We start from the raw sequence: 25,866 nt of genomic DNA, 5'->3' as shown, positions 1-25,866 counted from the left end.
TCCAGACTAGGCCAGTCTCCAGTGGTCACAGCTTGTTGCTTCTTGCTCAGTATGGCTTATGGGTTCAAAAAAGTTAAGGGGCCGGCCCGGTGGTGCAGCGGTTAAGTTCTCACGTTCTGCTTCTCAGCGGCCTGGGGTTCGCTGGTTCAGATCCCAGGTGCAGACATGGCACCGCTTGGCAAAAGTCATGCTGTGGTACGCGTCCCACGTATAAAGTAGAGGAAGATGGGCGTGGATGTTAGCTCAGGGCCAGTCTTCCTCAGCAAAAAGAGGAGGATTGGCAGTAGTTAGCTCAGGGCTGATCTTCCTCAAAAAAAAAAAAAAGGTTAAGATCAGGGAGATAGACAGGTTTAGTCAAGGCAGTCTGTAGCCTTGTGGCAGAGTTCTTGTTGAAGGAGGAAGTAGGGACCCAGCATCCTGACACAGAAGGGCTTTTCTAGATAATACAGCACTGCCTGTGAGCTTGTCCTTGTTTCCTCCCTTCCTGATTTCTAAAGGAAATGTATTTTGCTGAAAGAGAAAGAAACATCATTTATGTCAGGTCGCAGATGCTTAGATTGTCAGAGCTGGGAAGATCTGGCCTGTCCCCTGTACAGTTGGTGGACCTGGTGTTTGGGGCAGGGGGGCAGGGTTCAGAGTGGGTTCATCATGGAAGTAGCACCAGAACCAATTTCCTGGGGGCCCTCCAGGCACAGGCCCTTTTTAGCAGGCTTTGCTTTATCTGTACTAACCGTTTAATGTCCCTGGATCTTAAATTCTGACCGGTAGCTGCTTCCCAATCCACCTGGCTTGCATTTCTAGATTGTATTGATTAGACATTGGAACCTGTTAGGGGCTTTGGTGCCACTTTGTTAGCTTGTGCACTCGGAACCAGTCCTGCCCATTAGGCAGGGGAAGAAGGTAGCAGCTCCGTGATCGTTCTTGCCCACAGTGTATGGAAAATCATTGCTCGTTACCACCTTCTGAGATCCTGGCATGCACACACTTGGCCCCAGAGCCTGGCACCTGGGATATGCTTAATAAGTATTTCCTGAACAAGTGGTAAATGTGTCAAATGGGCCATTAGTTTGCAGGTCTCAAGGAGGCTGCCCTGCTATAGGGGCCTGTGTGCTGCTGCGAGGAAGAGTAGAAAGAATTTGTAAAAGCTGGGAGCTGAACAGCACACCCCAGAGCAACCTTGTTGAAAGGCATCCATTTGCCCTTTTGCTCAGCGTCCTTGTTTGCGAATGAATCCTGGGGACCTCTTTCTTGTGCCCCCATTGTGCAGCCTCATGGGAACCATCAGGCAGGGTTAGCTTTCCGCTATTCCTGTCGGGCACAGAATGCATTGAAATTGAGTTGCGAAACTTGGGTGCAAAGCTCAGTTTGGGTCCAAAGTAACCGTTAACTTGTGTGGGTGGCAGTCATTCAGTACAAACAGGGCTTGGGACAGGAAGGGTGAGGGGCTTCAGAGTCCTCAGGATCCCTCATCCGATTTTAGGCTGAGCCAGAGACCAAGGTCCCCATGGAACAGATGGGACCAAGTACGGCCATATGGCCTCTCTTTTTAGACTTTGCTATTAATTTTCTCAGTTAGATCTGATTAGCCATGTGGCTGAGAAAATAGGTGATTCAAATTTTTGCATAAATTAGAGTATCAGTATTTGAGCATTGTTTAATGACAAGGAATAAGCTATCAAATAAATAAAAATTAAAACTCCCCATTTAGAAGCCATTAGAGAATTTTTACAGGGTAGATGGAAATTCTCCACATCCCCTCCCCAGTTTCAGTTTCACCTGACACATTTCTTCCGTGTCCTTAGTGCTGGCCTGGCAGTGATGGTTCAAATCCAGAGAATAATTCTAATTGTTATCTAATTTCAATTCAATTCTAATTCCAGCTTGACCACTATATACCTCAGTGGCTTAGGGAAACTCATTTCTCTTGACTTTTAGTTTCCTCTTCTACAGAAGGAAGAAAGTTAGAACAAATAGCCATTTATTGTTTCATTGAGTAAATATTTATTGAGCATCTACTGCCTGTAGGACAGTGTGTTGGGTGTATAGTGGTGAAGCAGACAAACGTGATCCCTGCCCTCAGAGAGCTTATAGTTCAGTGAGGGAAGCAGATATGAAACACATTATCATGGAAGTAAAAACATAATAACAAACTGTGATAAGTGTTCTAAAGAAAAAAACCCAGACAAACTGTGGTACTTTTTTAGATACTCCCAGGCTGCGGTCAGGGACTCTAATTTCGAATGGAAGGGCATGACATTTAAGCTAAGAGCCCTGAAATTCAAGCAGCATTTGACCAGGGGCAGGTTGGGGGCTCACAGATCAGGGGTACTGTATTCCAGGCAGAGAAACAAAGGGTGTGAAGGCCGTGGGGCCAATGCATGTCCCTGAGTCAAGGAACAGAAAAGCCAGTGGCACTGGTGGAGTGAATGAAGACTGGCTGGGGGGAGCTGGGAATCAGCAGGACCACATCACGTAGGACCCTCGAGCTGGAAAGGGCAATCGAATTTTATCTTATGTGCAGAAGGAGTCCCTCAGGTAGATAGGTCTTGATTACGAGGGTCAGATTATGTGGTCCTTGGCACTGAGAGGATTTGAGTGACAATAGCCCAAGGAGACAGTTATAATCATTGCATACATATGTACCATTTTATGCTCTTTCTTCTTCTTTCGTTTAATGTTCTTTGATGTCTGTGTTCCCATACTTCCAAATAATCTTCATATTTATAATAATGATTCTGATGTGTAGGCCGCATTTTGTAGTTTTGAAAGTACTTTTATATCCATTACCTTCTTGATTTTCACAGCAATTCTGAGAGGTGTACATTACAATTTCTGTTTCACAGGTGAAGAAAGTATTGTAAATTAGTTAGGGAGAGGAGGGGCTGGATCTTTTGGCCCCACATCTGCCATCTGCTGTTGACATTTCTGGTAGCTTTACAGTAAGCCATCAATGCAGTTTTTATTTTCTAAGTTCATACTCTATGGCCAACATGTAGATGTTTCCAGTGTTTGCTGTTATAAATAAACTACTATAAAGGTTTTATACATCTAGACTTTTCTTACTTTTGTATTATTTCCTTAGGCCAGAATCTCAGGAGTAGGATTATTAGGTCAAAGAAGAATGGCCTTTGAAGTATGTGATCAGATGTCCCTCCAAAGGATCAAACCATTTAAAGAGCCACCATCAATGCGTGAGGCTTTATAGTTCTGGAAGGGCAGGCCTGGTTTTAAGAATTGTTACCAGCCCCTGCCCCAGCCTTTCTCTGATGTGGTCTTTAAGATTTCACTTTAATTTGCCCAGACCTAATTGAGGTGTATGGTATCTGGAATGGGTCTAAAATTAATTTTTCTTCACATTCATGTTGTGTCATCCCAGCAGCTTTTATCAAACAGGGATTCCTTTTCCAGTTATGTCTGGAACATTTATTAACATCTTCTTTGTGTAGGGGGCTCTTTTGGGGTTATTCAATTGGTCATGTGATAAAAATTTTTTATTTTGATGCTAGTACAGCCCAGAAGGTGCTATTACTTTGGTGAACAGTCTGATGTCTTGGGGCTCTCGTTGTCTCACACTTCCTTTTTTGCCTCTCAGAATATTCTTTGATATTTTCATCTCTTTCTTTTCCCCATTGAATCTTACTACCTTATCAAGTTCTAAAAAGTATTCTGTCACCCTTTCAATGCCCCAGGGACGTTTGGTAAGGTCTGGAAACATGTTTTGGTTGTCACAGTCCTGGATGGGGGTGGTGGTGCTGCTGTTGCTTAGATGTCAGGGATGCGGTCAACATCCCACAGTTCGCAGGCGAGTCCCCCACAACAGTTATCTGGCCCAAAATGTCAGTAGTGCCGCTGTTGAGAACCCTGCCCTAGAAATGCTTGCTCGTGTTATCCCCATGTTATAGCTGAGGAATAATGGGATGGAAAGCGGATGCTTTGGTGCTCCCCAGAGCAGCTCAGTGTAGCAGTTTATTTAACCATCAGAATTATTATTTGAATACCCAAGACGAAAAGAAAGTTCTGAGTTTCTGACTTTGGTGAGAAACATCTTTAGAAAACAGTGTTCCTCTCTATCTCCTCCACCTCGTGGGGGAGGAGGTGTGGAGGTGGGTGGGTGGGTACCAACGTAAGATTAGAAGAGTTTTCTGTAGGAGTTTGTAGCAGGAAAGCATCAGTCTTATTTCCAAGCTATTTATGAGGGCCTGGGTGTAGGACAAGTGCTAAGCTTCGAGATGGGGGAAAAATCTGATTTTGATAATAAGTGGAGCCAGAATGTCATTCCTTGCAGAAGTCAAATTAGGTTTCTAGAGGGAGGCTATTAGGAAAAGAAATCCCTAGAACATTCCTCTGCGTTTGGGAGGTGAATTCTGTGTTCCACGACAGAAATAATTGTAGAAGTATCAAGTAAAAGGGCGCGGATTGAATTTTGTCTCTCGTGAGTTCTCTGCTTTGGATGCTGTGAGCTGTGGAGACAGTCTCTTCATTTGTTCATATGTGTTAGTGTCTCAGCTCAGCAAGGTCTTTGAAAGATGAAGAATCTAGATACTTTAGTAATAGGGCAGGGATCGTAAGGTGGTTGGGGTGCATAGTGGCTAGCTAAGAGCAGGGACCCTTGAGTTGGACTGGCTTTGAATTCTGCCTCTGCCGTTTACCCAGCTTGTATCCTTGGGCTATTTAGTAATTCTTTGAGCCTCAGTTTCTTCATCTCCAAAATGGGTATTATAGTACTAACAGGTTATTTGAAGATTAAATGAGTTAATATATGTAAAGCAGTTAGGACACTGATACATAGTGAGGCCTATTTAAGTGTTAGCCATTATTATTATTTTCAGTCTTTTTCTTACCTCTTTCCTTAATCTGCTTACACCCTCTGTCTTCAGTTGCTGAATATGATTTGTAAGATTTTCCTTGTGCCCTTTGCTACCCGTGCCATGGGGAAGATCCATTCTTTTTTCTTTTCAGTCAGCCCACATATTTTGAGCATTGGCTACCCTACAGGGTCCTAGATATGGGAGTTGCAGAGATGTCCAGGAACATGAGGCTTGATTCACTGGGTCAGATCAGTGCTCAGGAGGGCTTTTGAGTGCTAGACTCCTCTTAAATGGCCATCTTAAAAGGTATATGTTCCAACCATGGCTCTGTGAGAGGCAGCGTGGGTGCAAAAGCACACAGGGGTCAGTAGATCTGGATTCAAACACTGGTGCGCTCTCTTCCCAGGCTACGGCTTGTAACCTGGACAGGTTTAAGAAAGAAACCTTAGTTTCTTTACTTCTAAAATGGTAATGATACAACCTACCTCACAGAGTTGCATAAAGATCCCTGGCACACAGCAGGTGCTCAGTATTGGCTGTAGCTATTATGAATCTACAGGCCACAGGTTCATTTTACCTCAGTGGACCCTGTCGATGTTTTTTGACGGTGACACCTAGTGGGGTTGTTTTCTTGCCTGGGCCACCTACTGTGTCAAATAAAATTCCTTGGGGCTCCACAGTTGAAGAGAACTAGCCACTAATCTCAGCCAGGCTGCTGGCTGTCTCTGTGGCTTACTCTTCCTTGAGCTTTAGCCTTGCTGCATTTAAAACAGAGACAACAAGGGTTCCTACAGCACGGGCATGTTCAGAGGTTTCAATGAAGTAGTCCATATATAACGGGCCTGCTACATTTTGGACTCTTAATAAATAAATGGTAGCTACTATTTATCCTAAAAGTACAAATGTAGCTTCAGAGCTTCAAGATTGATGACAATTATGACTCATAATTGATGACTCATTTAAGTAAGATCGTTCTTTATTTAATTTTTTATTTTTTTCTGAGTTCACTATTCTTTTTTTGAGTTCATTCACAGCTTTGCCATTTTTAAAAAGTTTTAGAGCCAGCCTTGATGGTCTAGTGGTTCAAGTTTGGCACTCTCACTGCTTCGGCAGCCCGGAGTCACTTCCCAGTCGCGAACCACACCACTCATGTCAGTTGCCCTGCTGTGGTGGCGGCTCACACAGAAGAACTAGAATGACTTACAAGTAGGATATACAACTATGTACTGGGGCTTTGGGGAGTGGGAAAAAAAAGAGGAAGATTGGCAACAGATGCTAGCTCAGGGTGAATCTTTACCTGCAAAAAAGAAAAAAAAGACCCCAGAAGTTTTATTCCTGTCTGTTAATATTTGTAAGTGATTTTATTTAGCTATAAGCTTGGAATAACATACAATTTTGTGTTCTGCATTTTTCACTGAATTTCGCATGGTTGATAGTGTCTGTGTTTCGTGAACACTGTTGTAATGACTGCATAGTATATTGTTGAGTAGATGTATATGGTTTGATCATCTCCCTATTGCTGTGGAATTAAGTTGTTTCCAATATTTTGCCATTATAGTGTTTTGAGGAATGAATAACTTCATGCATATAGCTTTTTGATACTTTAAATTTAGTTCTGTAGGATGTATGCCTAGGAATATTACTTGGTCAAAGGGGATAAACATGTCTTTTGAATATGTGGAGACAAATGGCTTTCCCAAAGGGCTCAACTGATTTGTATTTCCAGCTTCATTATTCTATAAACTTAAGTTCATTTTCTTTACTCAACAAATATTTTTTAAGCCCTTATCATGTGGCTTAGTGAGAAGAAGGTGACACTAGGGGACAGGCTCCTATATAAATAGGGCCCCTGCTCTGCCAAGTGCTGTTAAAGGCTCCGAGTATCTGGGAGCTCCAATGAGGGACAACCGGCTCAGCTGGTAGAAGAGGCCGAAAGTTGTTTGAAAGCTTGGAGATTTCAGTGTGTGTTGCCTGTTTGGGATTATTTACAGAAATATTTAGCAAGAACAGCCCGGTCTTTGGTCTTTGAGACCCCATGACAACATGCTGTCTTCCAAAGAGGGACCCATTTGTCTTTTTTTTTTCCTGGTGTGCTGTCTGTAGCAATGTATTTTTCATAGTTATGTGGTAACAGTGTTTTTTTGTTCTATTAGAGAAGTGATATGTGCTCATTACGGAAAATTTAGAAAGCATAGGGAAGTATTGAAAAAAATCACACATGTTCTTACCACCCCAGGACATCCACTATCATCCTTGGATTTCCTTCCGAAAAGATTTTTAAAAGAGTTTAATGTGGAACCATATCAAAGGTCTTTGGAAATTAAAAATGGTTTATTTAAAATACCAAAAATCCAACAACAAATAATAAACAAAAAAACCAAAAAACAATTTGAGGCACCACAATAGCAGAAAGGTTAAATTAATTATGATCTATTCACAGTGTGGAATATGAAGTCGCCACTAAAATCCATATTTTAAGAGAATATTTTATGGCATGAAAACAGTCCCAATATAGTGTTAAGTGAAAAAGCAAAATACAAGTATATATGCTGTGTAATCTCACCTTTGTAGAGAAAAGATATAATTTATGTATGCATAGAAAAAAAGACAAAAAATATTAACAGAGAACCATTGTTAGCTCAGTTTACTAGGGATTATCTCTGGGAAGTAGGATTAAGGGTGATTTATATTTACCTTTTCATACTTTACTGTATTTTTTTAATTTCAAATTTTCCACACTAAAAATATATAGACTTGAGGATCAAGAAAAAATTTCTGTTTAAGGAAAAGCGGGGATTTCATACTAGTGTTCTCTTGCTTCATGACTCTCAAACCACACTTGTAATTACTCTTAACCATGAGGCCCCATGAGTCTTCTGGCCTCTTTGGTGTTCATCCTAATTACAACGTCGGAGTCTAGAAATGAAAGGAACCAACAAGGTGCGAGACTTCAGGCAGTGTAACTAGTTGTCTGAACACCACTGGTTCAATTAAATTATGTCTAATGATTTCCATCCTGTCCCTGTGCTTACCTATCCCCTGGTAACTCATTGAGGCAGGGTTTCCCTTTAGGGAAACCTCATTGCTTTAACCAGTGGATCATGCTTGCTTACAAGTTTAATGATCTTCCAACCCATTGGAGACGATGGTGACCAGACGTTAATGGATGGAAAGAACTTTGCACTCTTTCCAGTCTTGGGTGCACACCGGTCGATATAGAACCATGTGTGTGAATTTCCATTGTCCTTTGAAGTCCTCTTCTCTGCCCCATGGGGTAACTTCGTGTGCCTTTAAAGGAGCGGAGGTGGTGTGTATTTAGCCAAGCAGGTTGCCCTGGCTCTCTCCTTTCTATAGATGGTCATTACATACCTGCCACTGCCCTAAGGCTGGGAATGCAGAGATGACTCAGACCCAGTGCTTGCCTTCAGGATGCTCTAGTGCAGTGAGGAAGCCAGCGACAGAAACAGATGCTTTCAGGGGCTCGAGGAAAATGCTGTGGGAGGAGTATGCAGGGGTTTCTGTGGGAGCACAGGAAGAGCACTTCTAGCTCAGCCTGAGATTTTAGTAAAGGAAATTATACCTGGTTGGATCTTGAAGAAGCCGGATGAAGCAGGGTGGGAAGCATCTTCCCTTTCTTAAAGAAAACAGATGTATGTAATAGTATGTTATAAGGTGAGAACTGCAAATAATTCAGTGTTATTAAAGCTTAGAGAGTGGTGGGAGAGGCTGGAGAAGTTCATCAATTGTTTAATTAACTTTCCTGTGGATTTCCCGAAGCCCAGTAGCATTAGGCATCCATGTGATTTTTTAAATTCACAGTGCTTTGTCTTATTTCCCACTCAGTGTCAGCTGCTGCTGGAAGTGGCCTGGCCTCTATTTATCTTCCTGATCCTTATCTCCGTTCGGCTGAGCTACCCACCCTATGAACAACATGAATGTGAGTATCTGAGTGTCCCGCCTGAGACTCGCCACGGGCAAGCGAAATCCAGGCACTGGGCATGGGCTAAATTTGACCTTTCTCAAGATGCTATCTTTAGGAAACACCACAAATGGTTTGGAACAGAAAAGCTCGGCTTCCAATTTTTTGATAAGGCATGAACTCAGGAAACTATTTTCAGTCCTAGTGAATGGTGATAATAGTAATTATAATAATAGCCAACATCTGTTTCATACATTTTAAATCATGAAAGTAAAATAGCCGTCCTGGTAGTTCAGAAAGTCATGATTAAAAAAGCCCCCTAAGGCAATGCCTTACGCCACTGTCATCTGGTCCCTACCAGTCATTTTCATATAAATTATGTCTTTATTACACACTTGCAAATCATGGAACATACAATTTTAAGCAGCATTTGTGTAGAACTTCTCAGATTGACTAATATTATTTCATTTGATTCTCATAACAAACTTGTATAATAGACTTTATTACTATTTTTCATTTGCTTTAATTTCTTGATAAGTAAATTGGAGCTCAGAGGAGTGCAGGGACTTGCCCGAGGTCACATGTCTAATAAGGCTTTATGTCACATGACATAAAGCTCAGGTTCTCTGACTCCCAGTCATGTGTTTTGATGATGGCCTTTACAGTGAGCGTAGAAAGTTTAATAGTGGCTGAGAACATCAGCTGTAAGCGTCAGGCTACCTGGGTTTGAATCTTGGCTTCAACACTGACCAGGTATATCACCTTGGGCCAATGACTTAGCTTCTCTGGACCTGAGCTTGTTTCTGTATTTCTCATTTCTATAAAAAAGGAATAATGTAATACCCCATATAGTTGTGGTGAGTGTTATTTCACAATCACAGTCTTTGTCTTCGAGCTGGGCTTGCAGGATGGATTAACACTGCAGAAATGTCCCAGTCGAAAGGATCAACATTTATATGGGATATTTAGCTGGCACCTCTCTTCTGTTGCCCCACTAACCTTTCTTACCATTAACCAGCTTCACCCACACCCCACCAGCCCCATAGGCTTGTAGGATACTGTTCTTCAAGGAAGAGGTGGGGCCAGGGTCATCTTTTCATGTGTTCTTGGTCTCACAGCACACCGTAGCAGTTATTTACCTCCTAATTTGCTAGTACACATAATACATATTCAAGTTTTTAAAAAGCCCACAAAACCTCAAGACCGTTCTACTAGATATGATTTTCTGATTTCTCCATAAAAAGGAAAAGAGCATAAAACAAAATATACACTTAATTTGTGGGCCTGGGAGGTAATTCTGCTTTCTCTTTTGGAAGCCCAAAGATCGATGAGCACATGCATATTTAATTTTATTTAAGCATTACCCTAAGCCCCAGTGAAGTACACGTTTTAGCGAAAACTCAGCTTTTTCATGTGCTAGGCTATCCTCTTTCTGGAATGATCTCAAGTAGGCAAGATGGTGTAGTGGAAATAGCACAGACTTTGGCATCAGACAAATTGGGTTTGTTTGGATCCTAGCTCTGCCACTTGCTGAGGTTGTGATCTTGGGCAAGTTGTTGAATTTTAGCCCAGATTCCTCTGAATCGAGACCGTAGATTCTCAGAAATGTTGTGAAATTCCTATACCTATAGAAGGCAGATGAGACTTTTGCCCTCCAGCTGTGCACTTCTCACAACCTTACCTCCTATTCTCACCACTTTCTAGGGACCTAACTGGAAGGTCAGAGAGCTAAGGTGAAACTTGCAGAAGTGTCTTGTCTCTGTGGTGTATAATTCTTCCCCATAAATCTTTCCCATTTGATCCAGAGCCATCCAAGTCCTAATCACTTCTCTGGGTCCTGGGAGTCCATTATGCTATTTGATTGGCATCTTGGGCACCCAATGCCAAGTCCTCATCCTGCTTTTGTTTGCAAATCAGGTGGCACACAACATATGGGGAAGGGTCTTTGCTTCAACACCAAGGTATAGCCTGAAACACCTTCGCCTTCCATTGCCCTGTGCTGCCTGGACCAACACCACCCTGTCCTTGATGCCAGTATCTTCAGGAGGTTAAAGGGGACACTCCCTTAGTCCTTCAAGTATTTGGTTGGGTTACATAAATTTCCCCTGAATGAAGAGCTGCTGACTTAGGCAAGGGACCTTGTTTGGTTTTCCTTGAACTATTAACAGGGAGATAAGGAGGTTAACTGAGTAAATGTTCAACAGGCCAGAGTCCCTGCAGAGAATGGCCAAAGGGATCAGATCTTGTTACATCCTTGCTCTGGATATTGCCGCTCTGGTTGGAATATGGATAGAAGAAAAGCACAGATAGAAGGACCCCAATATTGAAATGCAAAGTGTAGCAAGTCTTGGCCATGAGTTAAGTTCTCAGGAGACTGTGTTAGCACATTTGCATGAAAATAGTAAGATGAATAAAACAGGGTTCCTGGTTTGGAAGAAGGTGGTAGCTGTGAGATGGAAGGAGTGTTCCTGGCTGGACAAGAGCAGAGTAAATGCTATTATAGGCTTACCACCACAATGCCTCAGTTATCCCAACAGGCCCGTTCATTGAGCCTGGACCCTGTGCTGGTCACCGTGCTACGTCTCTGCCTGGAAGAGCTCCTGGAACACCACAACTCTGTGAAGTAGACTGTAATTTTATTACCATTTTACAGATGAGGAAACTGAGGGTTCAGTGACTTGGCCAGAGTAGCTGTTTAGCGAGTTGCAGGGACTGGATGTGCATCCCAGTTGGTCTGAACCCAAAGCCTGTGAAGCTACATGGCTCTTGGCCACCTAGAGCCATGCTTCTTAATGGTCCTTAACTCTTTTGGGGTCACAGATAACCCTGAGCATATGATGAAAGCTGGAGCCACGGCCTTTCTTTCCAGAGGAGTTCCCACATGCCTGGTCCTCAGGTTAAGAGCCGCTGGTTCCAGGGCACATTTATCTTAATCCTCATAAGCAGCACCCATGGCCAACTGCCACAAACCAAACGGTGCCTTTCCTGCCTAGGACCAGCTCAAATACACCCAATCATGCCGTTTGTAAGAACGTCCTCCATAAGGAAGGGAAGAGAGTGAGCAGATGATCTGTTGGATGGGGCTCGTTGTTTTGATGAGTGACAAAACAGCAACAACAAGAAATGTCACTTCACAGATGACATCTGACCCCAAGTCAGTATGTTTAGTTGGTGCCTTTGAGGAGCTTGTGAGCTGACAGAGGAGGTGAAAGTAACATACATTTGGCCAACAGAGGACAGTGCCAGTGGGGATTGAAAAGAGCTCAAAGGAGGCCAAAAATATAAGGGAAGGAGCATGGGTTGGGATCACAGAAGTGTGAGTTCTACTCCCAGTCCTGCCCACTGACTCCCTCAGTGTTCTTCATCAGCCTCTTTATCTTGCCGTCGTTGCCTCCTTATAGTGTGAGGGAATTCAATGAGGTCATCCAGAGGGCCCGTCTCTGTCTCGAAAGATGAGGTGGGCTGTGGAAGATGAACTAATGATGACCAAGTACTTGCTGAATGCCAGGCACTTTCTGTCTGTGGTCTAATCTGTCCCTCTCATCACTTTCCCAAGACTGGTGTCATGAATCTCATTCTACAGATGATGTCAAGTAGATTAAGAACTGGGTCTGATACCAGGTTTCCAACTCAGGGTTGGATTAGTCCAGAGGTGGCAGGTCTCTGGGATGTGGGGAATGGAACAGACAGATTTGGGATGGAGCAATGGGTGGGAGGAAGCAAAAGAGATGGATAGGACTTCCTATCAAGTTCCAAAATTGCTTCAAAGCATTAATGTTTCTCTTTGTGTTTTTCTTCTCCTCAATTTCAACAGGCCACTTTCCAAACAAAGCCATGCCCTCTGCAGGAACGCTTCCTTGGGTTCAGGGGATTATCTGTAATGCCAATAACCCCTGTTTCCGTTATCCGACTCCTGGTGAGGCTCCTGGGGTTGTTGGAAACTTTAACAAATCCATGTAAGTACCAGATCAGGTTTTCCTTCCCAAACTTGTCAGTTAATACTTTGCCTTCCCTTTTCAACCTCCAGAGAAGTTTGAATGGTTGAGTTTGATTGGAGTTGCTTTTGTAAAGGTTTGTATGATAAAGTCCACAGAATGTGGGAAGGGAGAATTGCCACCAGGACTTCAGACTGGGAGCTTACGTGGGGGCATTTTAGGAGTAACGATTGTAGCTAAAAGTCGTGTGGTTGGGGGCCATTCCTTCAAAAACTATCCTTTAAGTCGAGAAGAGAGACACAGCATGTCAGCTCCATCCTTTAATGAGTCCAATCTTTTAGCAGACATCTACTGTGTGTCTGAAACTCTTAGTCTAGGAGCTATGGGAGGGGTGCAGAGATGTACACAGGAAGGGGCCTGCCCTTGGGCGCTCACAGCCGAGGCTGGGCGAGTTTGGTCCTCTCTGCTCTCGGCTCACCTCTCTTCCTTTCTCACAGCCTTCTCAGACCGCAGCGGCCCACGGTCCGCAGGTCTCTGTCTACCCTGGGTGTGGGCTCTCTGAGGGCCTGGATGCTGCTTTCTTCATTTTTGTATTCCTGGCTCCAGGCTTCAACACCAGACATAAGTATGACTTAATAAGCGTTTGCCAAATGAGCCATTGAAGATTCGTGGAATGCAGAGAACCATGTCATGAGTTAGAATGGACTACGGACTGTAGGAGATGTATCAAGAGAGTTCTGAGGGAGCTGCAGCTGAGGCAGGCCGGGCTGCGTAATAATGTCCATGGACCTCTGGCTTTGTAACTTTCGTGGACCCCTTCTCCCACGCAAAAATATTAAAAATTTTATTTTATAACTGTGGTGGTCTAAAGATGAATATAATCCAAGATAGATTCATTATCTTATGTATTCACTCTGAATTTCATTTTTTATTCTGATTTTAGAAGAAATTAAAAATTTTTGTGGACCCTTAAGAGTATCCTGGGCCCTTGGCACTGTGCCTAACTGTGTCTCATGGATAAGTTGGCCCTGGGGGTGTGTGTGTGGGGGTGGGGAGTGTGTGTGAGGGTGTGAGGGAGAGAGGGCTTCCTAGAGAGGAGGCACATGGGCTGGGCCTTGAAGGGTGGTAAGCTTTGTTTTGTGGACACATGGGAAAGGGCCTTTGGGGTTGGGCTGGTGGCTGGGTGGTTGGGAGCATAGAGTATCAGTGAAGCTGGGTGTGGGGAGCAGTAGTTCTGGGCAGGACCCGCCAGCCAGGCTGGGGCCTGTGTACCTGACAGGCACTTTCTTCAAGTGGGAGAGGCAGTGGGCCTAACCAGGGCTTTTCTGCTTTTCTCGCACCCCTGCAGTGTGTCTCGCCTGTTCGCAGATGCTCGGCGGCTTCTTTTATATAGCCAGAGAGACACCAGCATGAGGGACATACACAAAGTCCTGAGAATGTTACGGAAGATCGAGAGGTCCAGGTCAAGTAAGCAGAAGCCTTCTGTGTCTTGGTTCCTAATTGGAAATTGACCTGCACCAGGGAGACAGCAGCCCAGTGGCCTGGTGCTTGTTCCTGTTAGCTCTTCCCTATGGGTTTCCTCCTCAGTGGCTGGGCTGTAAGGCTCTGCAGGAGGCGCTTGAGGAGACACTAGGAAGACAGTGAGTGCTCTGGCCTCCTCTGGGGAGACAGAAGACAGATCCCCAGAGTGGAATGGCACAGGCCTGGCGTTAGGGCAGTTAGGGGTGCAGGTTCCTGCCAACTTCACTTATGTGGAGTTGGCCATATGGTCGCAGTGAATGGGCACATTTATAGACAGGGAATACTTCTGTGCGTATAAAGGCAATTAAAGTTGCAACTTGATATGGATAAGTGAAAGTTAAGCATTTATTTCTGAAAGGAAAATGCAATTCATTTTCCCCCCAGTCATTTGATTTAGTCTGATGGGCATCTGAACTCTGATCTTTAAAAAGTGAAATCTTTCTCTCTGATCTGGTAAGTGCCCAGGCAGTTTATGGCATGCCATTGAAGAAGTGTTTGAGGAGCTGGCAATTTGCTGACAGAGGCATTGGCTGCAGAAGTCATGGCGCAGCCTCCCCGGCGCTGGCCTGCCAAGGGGGCCGGGGGCGGTGGGACGGTCGGCTGGGTGCAGGCAGTGATGGTGTGCGTGGTCTGTAGAGAATTTAAAAGCAGTAGCGAAGTCACCTAAAAGTTGGTCTGCTTTTTATCATCACCACGCACCGGTGGTTCTAAACAATTTCGGTGACAAATGACCCCCTGTCCTGGGCCAACTGCTGCCACTGCTCCAGGAAAGTACCTTTTACTCAGTTTGGTATTCGGAAGAGCTGGGGAGGGCCAGCTTTTGCTGAGAGGCCTCCCAGTTTGTGATCCACTTGGTAAAAGAAGAAATGATATAAAGTGCTAGAGTTTAAACCAGACTTGGAGTGGAGCTTTTTCTTGGGCAGCCAGAACTGTGCTTTCCCTGGACAGGAAAAGAGGCAGTGGGAAGTGTGGGACCTGATGACAAAGGGAGGCAAAGCTGTGTGTGGGGTAGTGTGCAGTGGGTGTCGCTTCACATCAGAGAGAGATGTGACCATGCTTAGGCTCCTGAGTCAGCTTCAAGGAGCTCCCAGCTGGACCACTCCTGGCTGCCTGGCCAGGCCATCTGGATGCTGTTCCCTTGCCTGTAGGCCCCTGGTCCTGCACACATGTGTCTGTCCCAGTGCAGGACACAGACAGGTAGCAGCCCCGAGTCAGAGCATCAGTCCTTCCTGATCCACTGGAGGGCCCCTGCCTGGTGGGGCAGATGCAGAGCTACGGCTGTTTCTTCTTCTGCAGAGAGACGGTGTGGCCCAGAGGAAAGATGCTAGGATATCTACTTTGTAGCTTCGTGGCTTTGTAAATAAGGCATTTAGGCCCTTTTGGACCACTCTTCTCATCTGTAAAACGGGGACAATAGGAGAACTTATCTCATAGGATTTTTGTCAGGAATAAATGAGATAAAACATTTAAATGCTTAAAAACAGCATCTGGCACATAGGAGGCACTTAGTGAATATGAGCTATGATTACTTCGGAGTGGCGATATCTTGGCCTAGCCGTTTACTATGAGCCTTAATTTCTTCAGCTATAAAATAATAGGTAACTTATAATATAAAGTATAAACCCTAACACAGTGTCTGGTATATAGCAGCTCTTGAATGAATGGGGGCCGGTATTATTCTGATGTGTGACTGGTGCATTTCTGAGCACCTGGCCTTGTTCTTCTGCTCTCAACTTCATGGCTGGAAAAATGGACCGGCTGATGAGGGTGAGTTGTTCAACACTCAGGTCTTAGCGGAGCCTTCCTTAAACGGAACTATTTGTCTTCTTTGAGCAACTGGAGACATGGTTAGGGTGGAGAAGAGAAGCCAAACCTGTGTTGAAAAAGCTTTCTCTGCACAGCTCTGCAGAGGGATCTCTGATTTGACTGCATCCTATCAATGCTTCTTACACATCAGTCCATTCACCCAGGACGTTCCCGTTTCTGATCTGCAGCTGCTTTGTAAATCGCTTCCACCTTTCTTTGCCTGTCTTGCAGCACAGAGCCAGGCCTCAGTCTAGAGGGAAATACCCAGAAATGTGGCTTCTTCCTAGGTGAAATCGGTAACTTTTTGCCAAATTTGAGTAGCACTCTAGATTTCAGAGAGAATCCAAAGCTGGGGTATGTCAGCGTGCATCCTGACTTAGGGACCTGTGTTTGTCTGCACTGACAGCCCTACTCACGACATGATGGGCTTAGCTCTCTTGCACTGTCACTCTCAGGATTGGAAAGCTCCTTGGTCCCCTGCCCTCTCAGCCTTCTTCCCATGATGGAGACCTACCTCTCACACAGCAGTTCATTTTGGGTATTGACAACTCTAATTCTCAGAAAAATCTTCACTACTCTGCTATACCTTCTAGAGAATGAGGCTAATCTATTTCCCTTGAAATATTTAAAGACGGCTCTTCTGTTTTTTTCCCCTCGCTTCCTAAAGCCTTTGATTTTTCCAGGCTAAATGTCCAACATCCATCTTCTGGAATGCTTTTATTCCCCCGACTGCTGCCTCTCCTCTGGTTGTGTTTCTGTGTCTCTTTGTCTTTCTTGAAGTTTATCGGAAATTACGACAGGGTTCCAGCACGGAGTAGAAAGGGACTTTTGCCTCCCTGGGTCTGAGCACTGTATTTCTGTTAATGCAATCTGAGATTGCATTAGGCTTTTTGGCATCCACGTCACACTGTTGACTCATGTTCCATGTGCAGTCAACCAAATCTCAGAGTCTGTTAAATATACAGTATTGCAAGTTACTTGTTCTCCATTTCTTAATTGTGCTGTTGGCTTTTTGAACCTAAAGGGAAAATATCTCTTTTCTGTTTTACAGTTTTAAATTCCCCATGTCATCTCCTCCTACCAAAACCATTTTAGATTCTGATTTTGCCTGTACTATATTTGCTGCTGCTTCTTGTTTCCTGTCATGTAGGAATTTGATAAATAACTCTCTTTGTTCTCATCCAAATCATTGATGACTGTGGGACCAAGGCTTGAGGTTTAGACCAGTCCACTGGAGACTAACAACCCCTTTGGGACATAACCACTCAGGCTCTTAAAAATCCACCAACCTATGTTGTCATGAGTGTTGGGCCACTGGGCTCCTGCTCCTGTGATCTGGGTGGAGAACTCATCTTGTTCTTTCCTTCAACTTGCATCTGCTAAATCCATTGGGCTATCCACAGATAATTTGTGGATATGAGGGTCTCCACTCAGATAGTCTCTTCTAGTCCCATGGTTTCCTGGGCTAGAGCATCATTTTATTTCCACTTATTGGATGAGACCTTAGAGGCCATTTAGTTCGTTTATAGATAGTTTGATTAATTCAATCATCCTGCCAATATTTATTGAATACCTAATATGTGAAAACCACTGTTCTAGGTACTGGGACACAGAGATGTACAAAACAAATGCAGCCCCTGCCCATGTGAAATTTTGATCCTAGAAAAGAATCTGATCCAGAAGGGAGGAGCGACTTTCCCAAGTTTGCCCAGCCACCGGGGGGATATTCTGGGAATGGAACACAGCTAAACCTCTGCTGCTCCATGCAGTTCTTTCTATAGTGCTGTCTTGTGCTGTTCTATTAATCTTCCAACTGGGAAGACCTCCGGTTTTAGGAATTAAGTCATTGACAAGTCTAATTATCCTCGAAACCCTCCTAATCAGAAACCCATGTAGGAAGCCTTACAGGGGGGCCTTGCCCAGTTTTCTCATCATGAACTTTTGGGATATTTTATTATTTTCTTCCTAAACCTACAACCAGCATTGAGTGGTGGTTAAATTTATGTTTTGGGAGCCAGTGTGAGGAGCATTCGTTCTTGAAAGTCCCTATCGTGATTGCAACCCAGTGGAAACATAAAAATTGCACAACTTCTCAGAAACTCTAGAAAAAGTCACAGGTCTCGATTTTGTCTCTGTGAGATGCAGACTGGCAAGGAGGAGTGTTTCTCTGAATGAGTTTTGTGTGGTATCTGAGATGATTTCAGGCAGTACACAGTTAACGTTTATTTTTAACCGATAGCAAATTATAATTTCTTGGATATTATTGCTTAGGAAGATGTTAAATAGGAAAAAATTAAAGTTAATTCAAAGAAGATACTGTTTTGTATGGATATGGTGAAACTTGTGAGAGGTTTGTAAATGGTTGAAGACTGGAAAATGCTGATAGAAGAGAAAGAGTTTTGGGCTTTGCATTGAGATTCATTTTGAGGGAGTGATGTCACCAAGATGGTGACATGGGTCGTTCCTGATTTCACTCCCACTCACAAGAAGATTCATTTTGGGAACAAATTCAGGCTCTATACCTCATTAAGTGTGAACCTTGGGCATGTTTTGATTCTTTCTGACCCTCAGTTTACCTGAAAAATAGAGATTATCTGTCCGAGGGTTGTTGAGCATTAAATCGGATGACATCTGTGGATGACTGGGCAGGGTCATAGCACACAGGTGACACACAAGAAATCTGAGCTGATTCACCTCCTCTTCTGTTCCTGGCTAACTGTTTGGCCTTTGTCAATTTGTTCCATCTCTCTGGGCCTCAGCTCTCCTTGCCTCGAAGTTGGGACGTTGGCAAAACAACCTGAAAATGTTTCATCTTGGAAACTTGGTCAGTATCTGGATGGGGGATTTCCTGGGACTAACCAGTGCTGTGGGCTGGCCCCTAGACTGTAGCCCCTTGAGGGCAGGACTGGACCTTGTTCATGGCTCTCTCTCAAGCATCCACAGAGTAGCCGGCACGTGGGAGACAGTTAGTGATTCTTTCTGGAATGAAGGTGAGAGGAAATACCCGCCCTTTCTCCTTCACAGAGTATTTTAGTGATGAAGTGAACGTGATTTGGAAAGCGTAAGATTCTAGCACGTGTAATTGTAGAGTTGATTCCCCGATGTGAATCCAAGTCGACAGGGCTCTAAATTAGTCACAATGACAAAAGTTCTTATAACAGTCTTGGCTTTCTTTCTTCCACAAAGTTTACCTTCTAGAACTTTACTGGAAGAGCTGCCATGAACCCAGAAGTCTGAAGTGGATTTACTGAGAAGCTAAAAAGGTTTCACTTTCATAGCCCCCTTCCAAGGTTCTGGTGGGGATCTCAGCAATCAAAAATTGCTCAAATCAGATTTTTAAAAAATTTTCCTCCTCTTAAAGAGAGCCCCTCAAATTTTGTCAGCTTCAGGCCTCACAAATCTGCGTCTGCTGGCGCCAGAGGCACTGGGAGCCAGGAAGAACTGCCTGCTTCCTCAGCCTCTTCCTTCGCTCTGCCGGTCAGCCTCTCTCACCAACCCAGCCCAGCTGCCCCCTCTTTGGTGAGTCTGGCATTTTCACATGCGGTGACCAGCAGGCTGGCCAGAGCCAAGGCCCCCCCCGATGGGGTTGGTGCTGCTTAGATCAGGACTGGCCTGGAGAAGGAGGTGTCCCTTTGCTTTCGTCTTTGCCTTACTGCCTTTTGCGCTTACAGCTACTTAAATGCATTGCTGAGTGATATTGAACAGGCTCATTAGCCTGCTTCCTGCAGAACATTTCTGCTCAGACATCTGCTTTGCCCCAGAGCCTTGTTCCTCTCCCAAATCTTGGAATCTCAACTACACACTCTCCCTTATCTCTAGGTAGCCATGGGCCCAGGTTCCTCTTGAGTTTATATGCATATAGTGGTCAGGGCTTCCTGTTTGGCTGGAGGTTGAGAAGTACATATCCTGGGGCTGAGGCTTCTTGCCTTTGGGGGTAGGCCATCGTCACAAGCCCTATAAGAAGTTCCCCAACTCCTCACTGACCCCGTTTCCACAGTTAGCTAGACTCTTGTCCACTGCTGCATCCCATGGCTGCTCCCTCAGCCTCGCTGTTGCTCATGCTGGTCCAGGGAAAATTCCTAGGCTTGTGGGGGTCCAGTGGAAATTCTCCTCTTTATCAGCTGTGGCCTGGCCCAGTGGACAGGCCTCTGGGTTCTGTGGTGGCTGGATGCCTTATTCTCAATCTCCCTTGTGCATAGGACTCAGCAACTTCCATCCTCAGCCAAGATCTTAGCTTCCAGGTGCCTGGCTCTGTCTCAAATTATAGCCACACCAATGCCTTTTAACAGAAGCCCAGTGGGTGCTCTGTGGAGCTTCAGAAGATCATTTTCTGGATCTGCTGAATTGGGCCAGGCCAGGTAGACAGATAGTTGAGGGATGGCTCGCAGGCTTTACTTCGGGCTGCCAATGCACACATTTCTGGGGACGCCATGTATACCGTGGTCCATGTGAATGGCACTCCCCATGAGAATTGTGCTCCCTTGAGTTGGGTAGTGAACAACCTACATAGCTGTTTGCCATGGCCTGAGTACTTTACCTCAGCTTCCTCAGTGAGAACTAGGGTTCCAACTGGCCTCCCACAACCCCTGATTCAGGGGCTTCTGAAGTGTCTTCTCTCCAGGATGTAGAGCCCTCTGAAGCTTATGAGAACTTTGCCAGGAAAGAACAAGGAAGAACTTTGGGCATTTTGTCAGTGGGCTGGAGATGTCCCTTTGGAAGAAGGGTTGGAAAAGGAAAGGACGGAGGAGAGATCCAGAGTAGGGCTGCGTGCATCCTGACATCCTGACTTGGTCTTGAGCTTCTCTAGCCCTTCAGCTAGATTTTTGTCTGTCAATGGAATGGCTGTCATTTTATGTATATTTATGGAACAAATCTGATTTGTTTGTCCCTTTTGTTGTGGTTCTGATCAAGACTTTTGTGAAACAAGTCCTGAGGGTTATGCTATGCTGGACTTGACTTAGGGAAAAGGATCCTAACTTTCTGGCTGTTAGATTTACTGGTACTACTGAGAACTCACTCTATGGACCTTGGATTCTGCTTTGATCTTTGTAAGTCAAAAAGACATGATCCCCAGAGGGTAGGGCAGGCTTTGGGGACAGGGCAAGGTAGTTGGCTGTGGCAGGGAGTTGAGGGAAGAGGATGTAAAATTATCATGTTGTAAACATCCACCGGGCAGTACAATTTAGTGTTGAGAGAACAGACTTGGCAGCCCGACTGCCTTGGTTTAAATCCTAGCTCTGCTGCTTACCAGCTGTGTGACCTTAGATAATTCCATAACATCTCTGTGTCTCAGTTTCCTCAAAATGAAGATGATAATCCTCTCTTAGGAATGTAATTTTTTTTTTTTGAGGAGGATTAGCCCTGAGCTAACGGCTCCCAATCCTCCTCTTTTTTGCTGAGGAAGACTGTCCCTGAGCTAACATCCGTGCCCATCTTCCTCTACTTTGTGTGTGGGACGCCTACCACAGCATGGCTTGCCAAGTGGTGCCATGTCCGCACCCAGGATCTGAACCGGCGAACCCTGGGCTGACGAAGTGGAACGTGTGCACTTAACCGCTGCGCCACTGAACCAGCCCCGTCTTAGGGATGTCTTGTGGGGAATATACGGGCTAATAAGGGTAAAGCACTTAGTAGAGTATCTGACGCTAAGTAAGTGCCAGGTTTGTATTGTAGTTCATTGCATAATCATCATGTAATGTAGAGAATTTTGTTCCTTTTATCCACATGAAGGAGCTGAAGTTCAGAGAGGCTAAGTAACTTGCCTGTAGAAGCACAGGCAAGGGGCAGGAATAGGACTAGAACTCCAGTGTTTCATACTCTGTTGTCATTACATCCTAAAGAGAGCAGCCCAGGGTAGCCAGAAACTTCCCCAAGGTGACAGGGTACTGGGCATGGATGGGCTGGGATCAGAAAGGAGACAAGAGGGCTTCCGAGAGAAATGTTCGAAATGTTTCAGCGGAGACAACAGACTTCCACCACTTCCTGGCTTCATGGGTAAAAGGCACGGGTGGAATGTTCCCCAAGGTCCATCTAGAAAGAACATCCTGTGACTCACAGCCACTTCTCCTTCTCCACCTGAACCCCTTCCTTCCACTTGGGCAGCTGTTGAAGTCAAGGTTGCAGCCCCAGACTTTGTTTTCTGTCCTTGTAGGCCCCCATGTGTCATCTTGTTCAGAGATCAGATGACATATGTGTCAACATTATGTCATCAAACTGGAAATTCCTTGAAATCTTTGGGTGATTGCAATTTGCGTTTTGTCTGCCTAACAAAAGTTCTGATTTGGGGCCTTAGAGTTTCATAATTTGATAGTTTTCCCAGACCTGTGAAAGCCAGGCTGCATCCCGGAGCCCAGGCCATTGGTCTCCATCCAGGGTGGGGACCTGGCCCCAGCAGGGCTATAATCAGGGGGATGCAATGCTGCACTGCTGTGTTGAAATATTGCTTGAACTAAATCAAATCAAAGGTCACTTTTGCCCAGACAAGAGTAGAAAACACAATTGTACTCAATTATAGGACAGCATGTACCCCACAGTATCAGACTGCCTTTAAAAAGTTTGGATTGTTAACATCAAGAACAGTGACTTACATCTCTTGCTTTTCCAGCAAAAGATTTTTTTACCTTGTGGGTGGTAAAGAGCAATTTAGGAATCCAGTTTGTTTCTTGTTGAAAGCACCCCATTTCTAGCCCTCTTATCACTGTGGTATTGAAGCACAAAAGGGCAAACTTAGAGTGACACTTTGTCTAACAGACTAAGTTGCACCAGTAACGATGCTATTTTACGTTTTGATATATTGTTACGTTCAAGGCTTAGAACAGCTCCAGCAGGTTACTATTATCATCCCCATTTCATTGATGAGGAAACTGAGGCTCAAAAAGGTCCTTTCTGTTGCCCAAGGTCACAGAGTAAAGCTGTGAATTGACTCTGGGTCTGTCTGACCCAAGGCTCAGCATCTGTCCACCATACCGTGGTGCCATGTTGCCTTATTCCAATACTAGGACGCATGGGTGGCATCACCAGCTTTTGATGCCAAAACCATGATGAAGCATTTTAAAAGAGTAAAACCATTCATTTAATTCCAATACAGTGGAAGAACCAGGGCTTTGTAGCCAGAGTTGATTGGGTTCAAATTTACCACTTGCTCATTCTTTGACCTTGAGCAGGATATTAACCTTTCTGGGTCTGTTACCTCGTTTGAAAAATGAGAATAGTAATACCTTTCTTGTAAATGTGTTTTAGGGATTCTAGGAAATAGTACATATAATGTGTCTGATGCTCGTAAATGTTAATCACCTTCCTCTGCCCACAAAGCACTATCATATCTCTTCATACATTTTATTAATTTTAAAAGGAAGAAAAAATTAAGGAATTTATACGTTATCTGTGTTAACAATTCTTCCTTAGCCCAGCCTTCTTTAGCCCAGCCCTGGAAGAGTTCTCTTCTTAGCCCCTCATTCATAAACTCATCTTCCTCTCCTTTCCCTTGTTCCTCCTGCTTCTCAGGCCCTACAGGCTGGTTCTAACCCCACGTCGTGTGGTATTAGGAGTGTCTGGTCTTATTTTCAGTCAGAGACCAGCTTCTCAGTGAGGACCGAATGCCTCAAACTCTTCTTTCTTCCGAGCTCTTCTTCTCTCTGCTCTTTCTGTTTGATTCATTCTTTCCTTTTTCTGGACTGTGTGTTTCGTCCTCTTGACTTCTTACCTTCTCTTCATTCCCTGCCTTTTCTGGGCCTCCTCTCCCACCTCTCTGGCCTTCATAAAGGGTTCTCCATGCAGAAATCTATCAGCTATTTTCTTGCTTTGTCTAATGGTGTTTCCTTGTCTCTTCTTCTCTTTCTCTTCAGGTCCAGAACTTATTGGGGCAAATGCTACCTCCAGGTATTACCTTTGCTTTCCTTCCAAAGCCAGCCCAACCGTGCCCGCCACCCCCATGGCATCAGGAGAGCTCCTGGCCAGTGTGAACAGGTCACTCTTTCCCTCTGGGGCTACAGTCTCCGCTGGCTCTTTGGGGACCTAGTTACCATTCAGCTTCTTATCAGTTGACATCAGTCCTCATTCCAGGGGCTACCAACAACCTCCCCAACTTGCCTACTTCTCAGTAAGACATAGGTATGTTACTACCTTAGTAGATATCTCTTTCCATGCCCCGATTCAATGCTGACTGATTCTGGACTGACACGGAGGGCTGGAGGCTCACAACTCTGCTCACCAGCCCCTCCTGGAAGGCGGGGGCAGGGATCACGTCTTTAGACAGCATTTCTTTGTTACAGGCTCCTGCTTTCAAGAAGCCCTGAGAAATACTGCTCCTTTGAACCATAGCACTAGTGTTTTGGGTTCAGTAGCCATTTGGAAGTTTGTTGAGCTAATGCAGGTTCACATTACACGTGGGCTCCTTTAAGGAATATGTGGTTCCTGAAGTTATACTACTCCCATGGGTCTTAAGAGAAGACTCTGGCTTCCCTGGTACTGGACCCAAGGGTTCAGGGAGTGTAACTCTAAATATTCTGGTTTCTCTTGGGAACCCTTCACATAATTGTCATCCGTGACTTTATCAACATTTATTTTGAACTTGTTTAATTTTAAGTTTGTATTTTCTCTTGCAGTGTGTGAGTCAGTATTCAGAGTCCTTTGCACACTTAGTGTTGATAGTGCTTACCTAACCTACGCCCCTAGCAAGGTAGAAAAATGCAGGCTCAGGGAGCCTAAGTGACCTCTCCAGGGCCACATAGCTGGAAAATTCTGGAACTGAGCTTTGAACCAGGTTAGCTAGACTCCAGAACCTGAGCTCTTTTGAGTATGTCTTGGTAACTCTCAGCAAGCTCTCACTTGTAGAGAAGGAAACTTCTGAGTTGGGAGCCCCAGGCCCAGATGCACATCAGGGAGGTCCCGAGGCTGTGTGCCCTCCAGGCTCCGGGCCTCCTCTCACCTGCCCTAAGGAGTCACCCCAGGGAGCAGCCAGGTCAGCCTGCCTTACCCCCTTCTCCAGAGCCCTGACCATCCCAGAGAAGCCGTGGTCTTCCCAGACACGGCCCAGCCATCTCAGTGAAGCAGGCAGTAGCTATCCTTGAATAAGAAAGTAGAGCCCAGAAAAACAGACCAAAACAACAAAAAAACATCTAGAAGACACCAGAGTGTGTTTGTTACCGGCCCTTTTATACTAGAGAAATGTTTCAAGGTCATGTTTCTATGGCTGGACAAGCTTAGGCTGAGTAAAGCCATGAGTTAGAATTTCGCCCGCCCTGCCAGGCCTTTGCCTGTTTGACTGGGCGAGAGCTAGCGGTCCCTCCTGGGGCCCTTTGGAGAAGAGTCTGGGCCTTGGAAGCTAGCGTGATCTCTTTCTCTACTTCTCCTTTTTCTCATTTGCCTCCTCCACCCTCTTCTCAAGCAGCTGATTGCTGTGGTTCCTTTTCATGTTGAACAAAAGAGACTGCAGCGATCTTGAAACTCGAGCTGGGGACTGGAGGGCAATGACCGCGAGTAACCCCAGCCGGCTCGGCTGCTGAGGGCTTCCCTCCTCCGCCTTCCTGCCTCTGCAGCCTTCTCTCCTCCCTTCTCCCCCTTCCCTCCTTGCTGCTCCTTGCCCCTCCTCCTCCGCTGAGCTCTGGCAGGCTGGAGAGAAGCAGAAGGAACACTAAGTGGTCCTGAAAGCATCCTGGGTGCAGGGCCTCTCCCTGCCACACCCCTCCCCCTGCTGTGGAGGTGTTCCCTTAGCTTGTCTGGAGAGCCTAGCCCAGAGGACTGGCAAGAAACTGAGGATTCTGCCCAGTTCTTCCCCAGCCCACAAACACGCATTTCACTGGTTTTGGTCTTTAGACTCCAAGCTCCTGAATTGTTTTTTCTCTCTCCTTTCCCCCACACCTCACTGCACCCAAAGCAG

General features: G+C 45.1%; 1 protein-coding gene across 6 annotated transcripts in view; it reads left to right on the top strand.

Moving 5' to 3' along the window:
* Positions 1-25,866, top strand: part of ABCA1 (ATP binding cassette subfamily A member 1) — a 132,032-nt gene that overhangs the window by 23,093 nt on the left and 83,073 nt on the right. For all 6 annotated transcript variants that reach the window (XM_070595990.1, XM_008527139.2, XM_070595992.1 and 3 more), the window contains exons 3-5: positions 8,652-8,745; positions 12,542-12,683; positions 14,011-14,129. In XM_070595990.1, the coding sequence (XP_070452091.1) occupies positions 8,652-8,745; positions 12,542-12,683; positions 14,011-14,129 (355 nt within the window). The remainder of the gene's footprint in view (positions 1-8,651; positions 8,746-12,541; positions 12,684-14,010; positions 14,130-25,866) is intronic.

This window comes from Equus przewalskii, chromosome 26 (assembly GCF_037783145.1).
Source record: "Equus przewalskii isolate Varuska chromosome 26, EquPr2, whole genome shotgun sequence".
Lineage (NCBI taxonomy): Eukaryota > Metazoa > Chordata > Mammalia > Perissodactyla > Equidae > Equus > Equus przewalskii.
The sequence above is the reverse complement of the archived record's forward strand: the minus strand, read 5'-3'. Positions and strand labels throughout refer to the sequence as shown.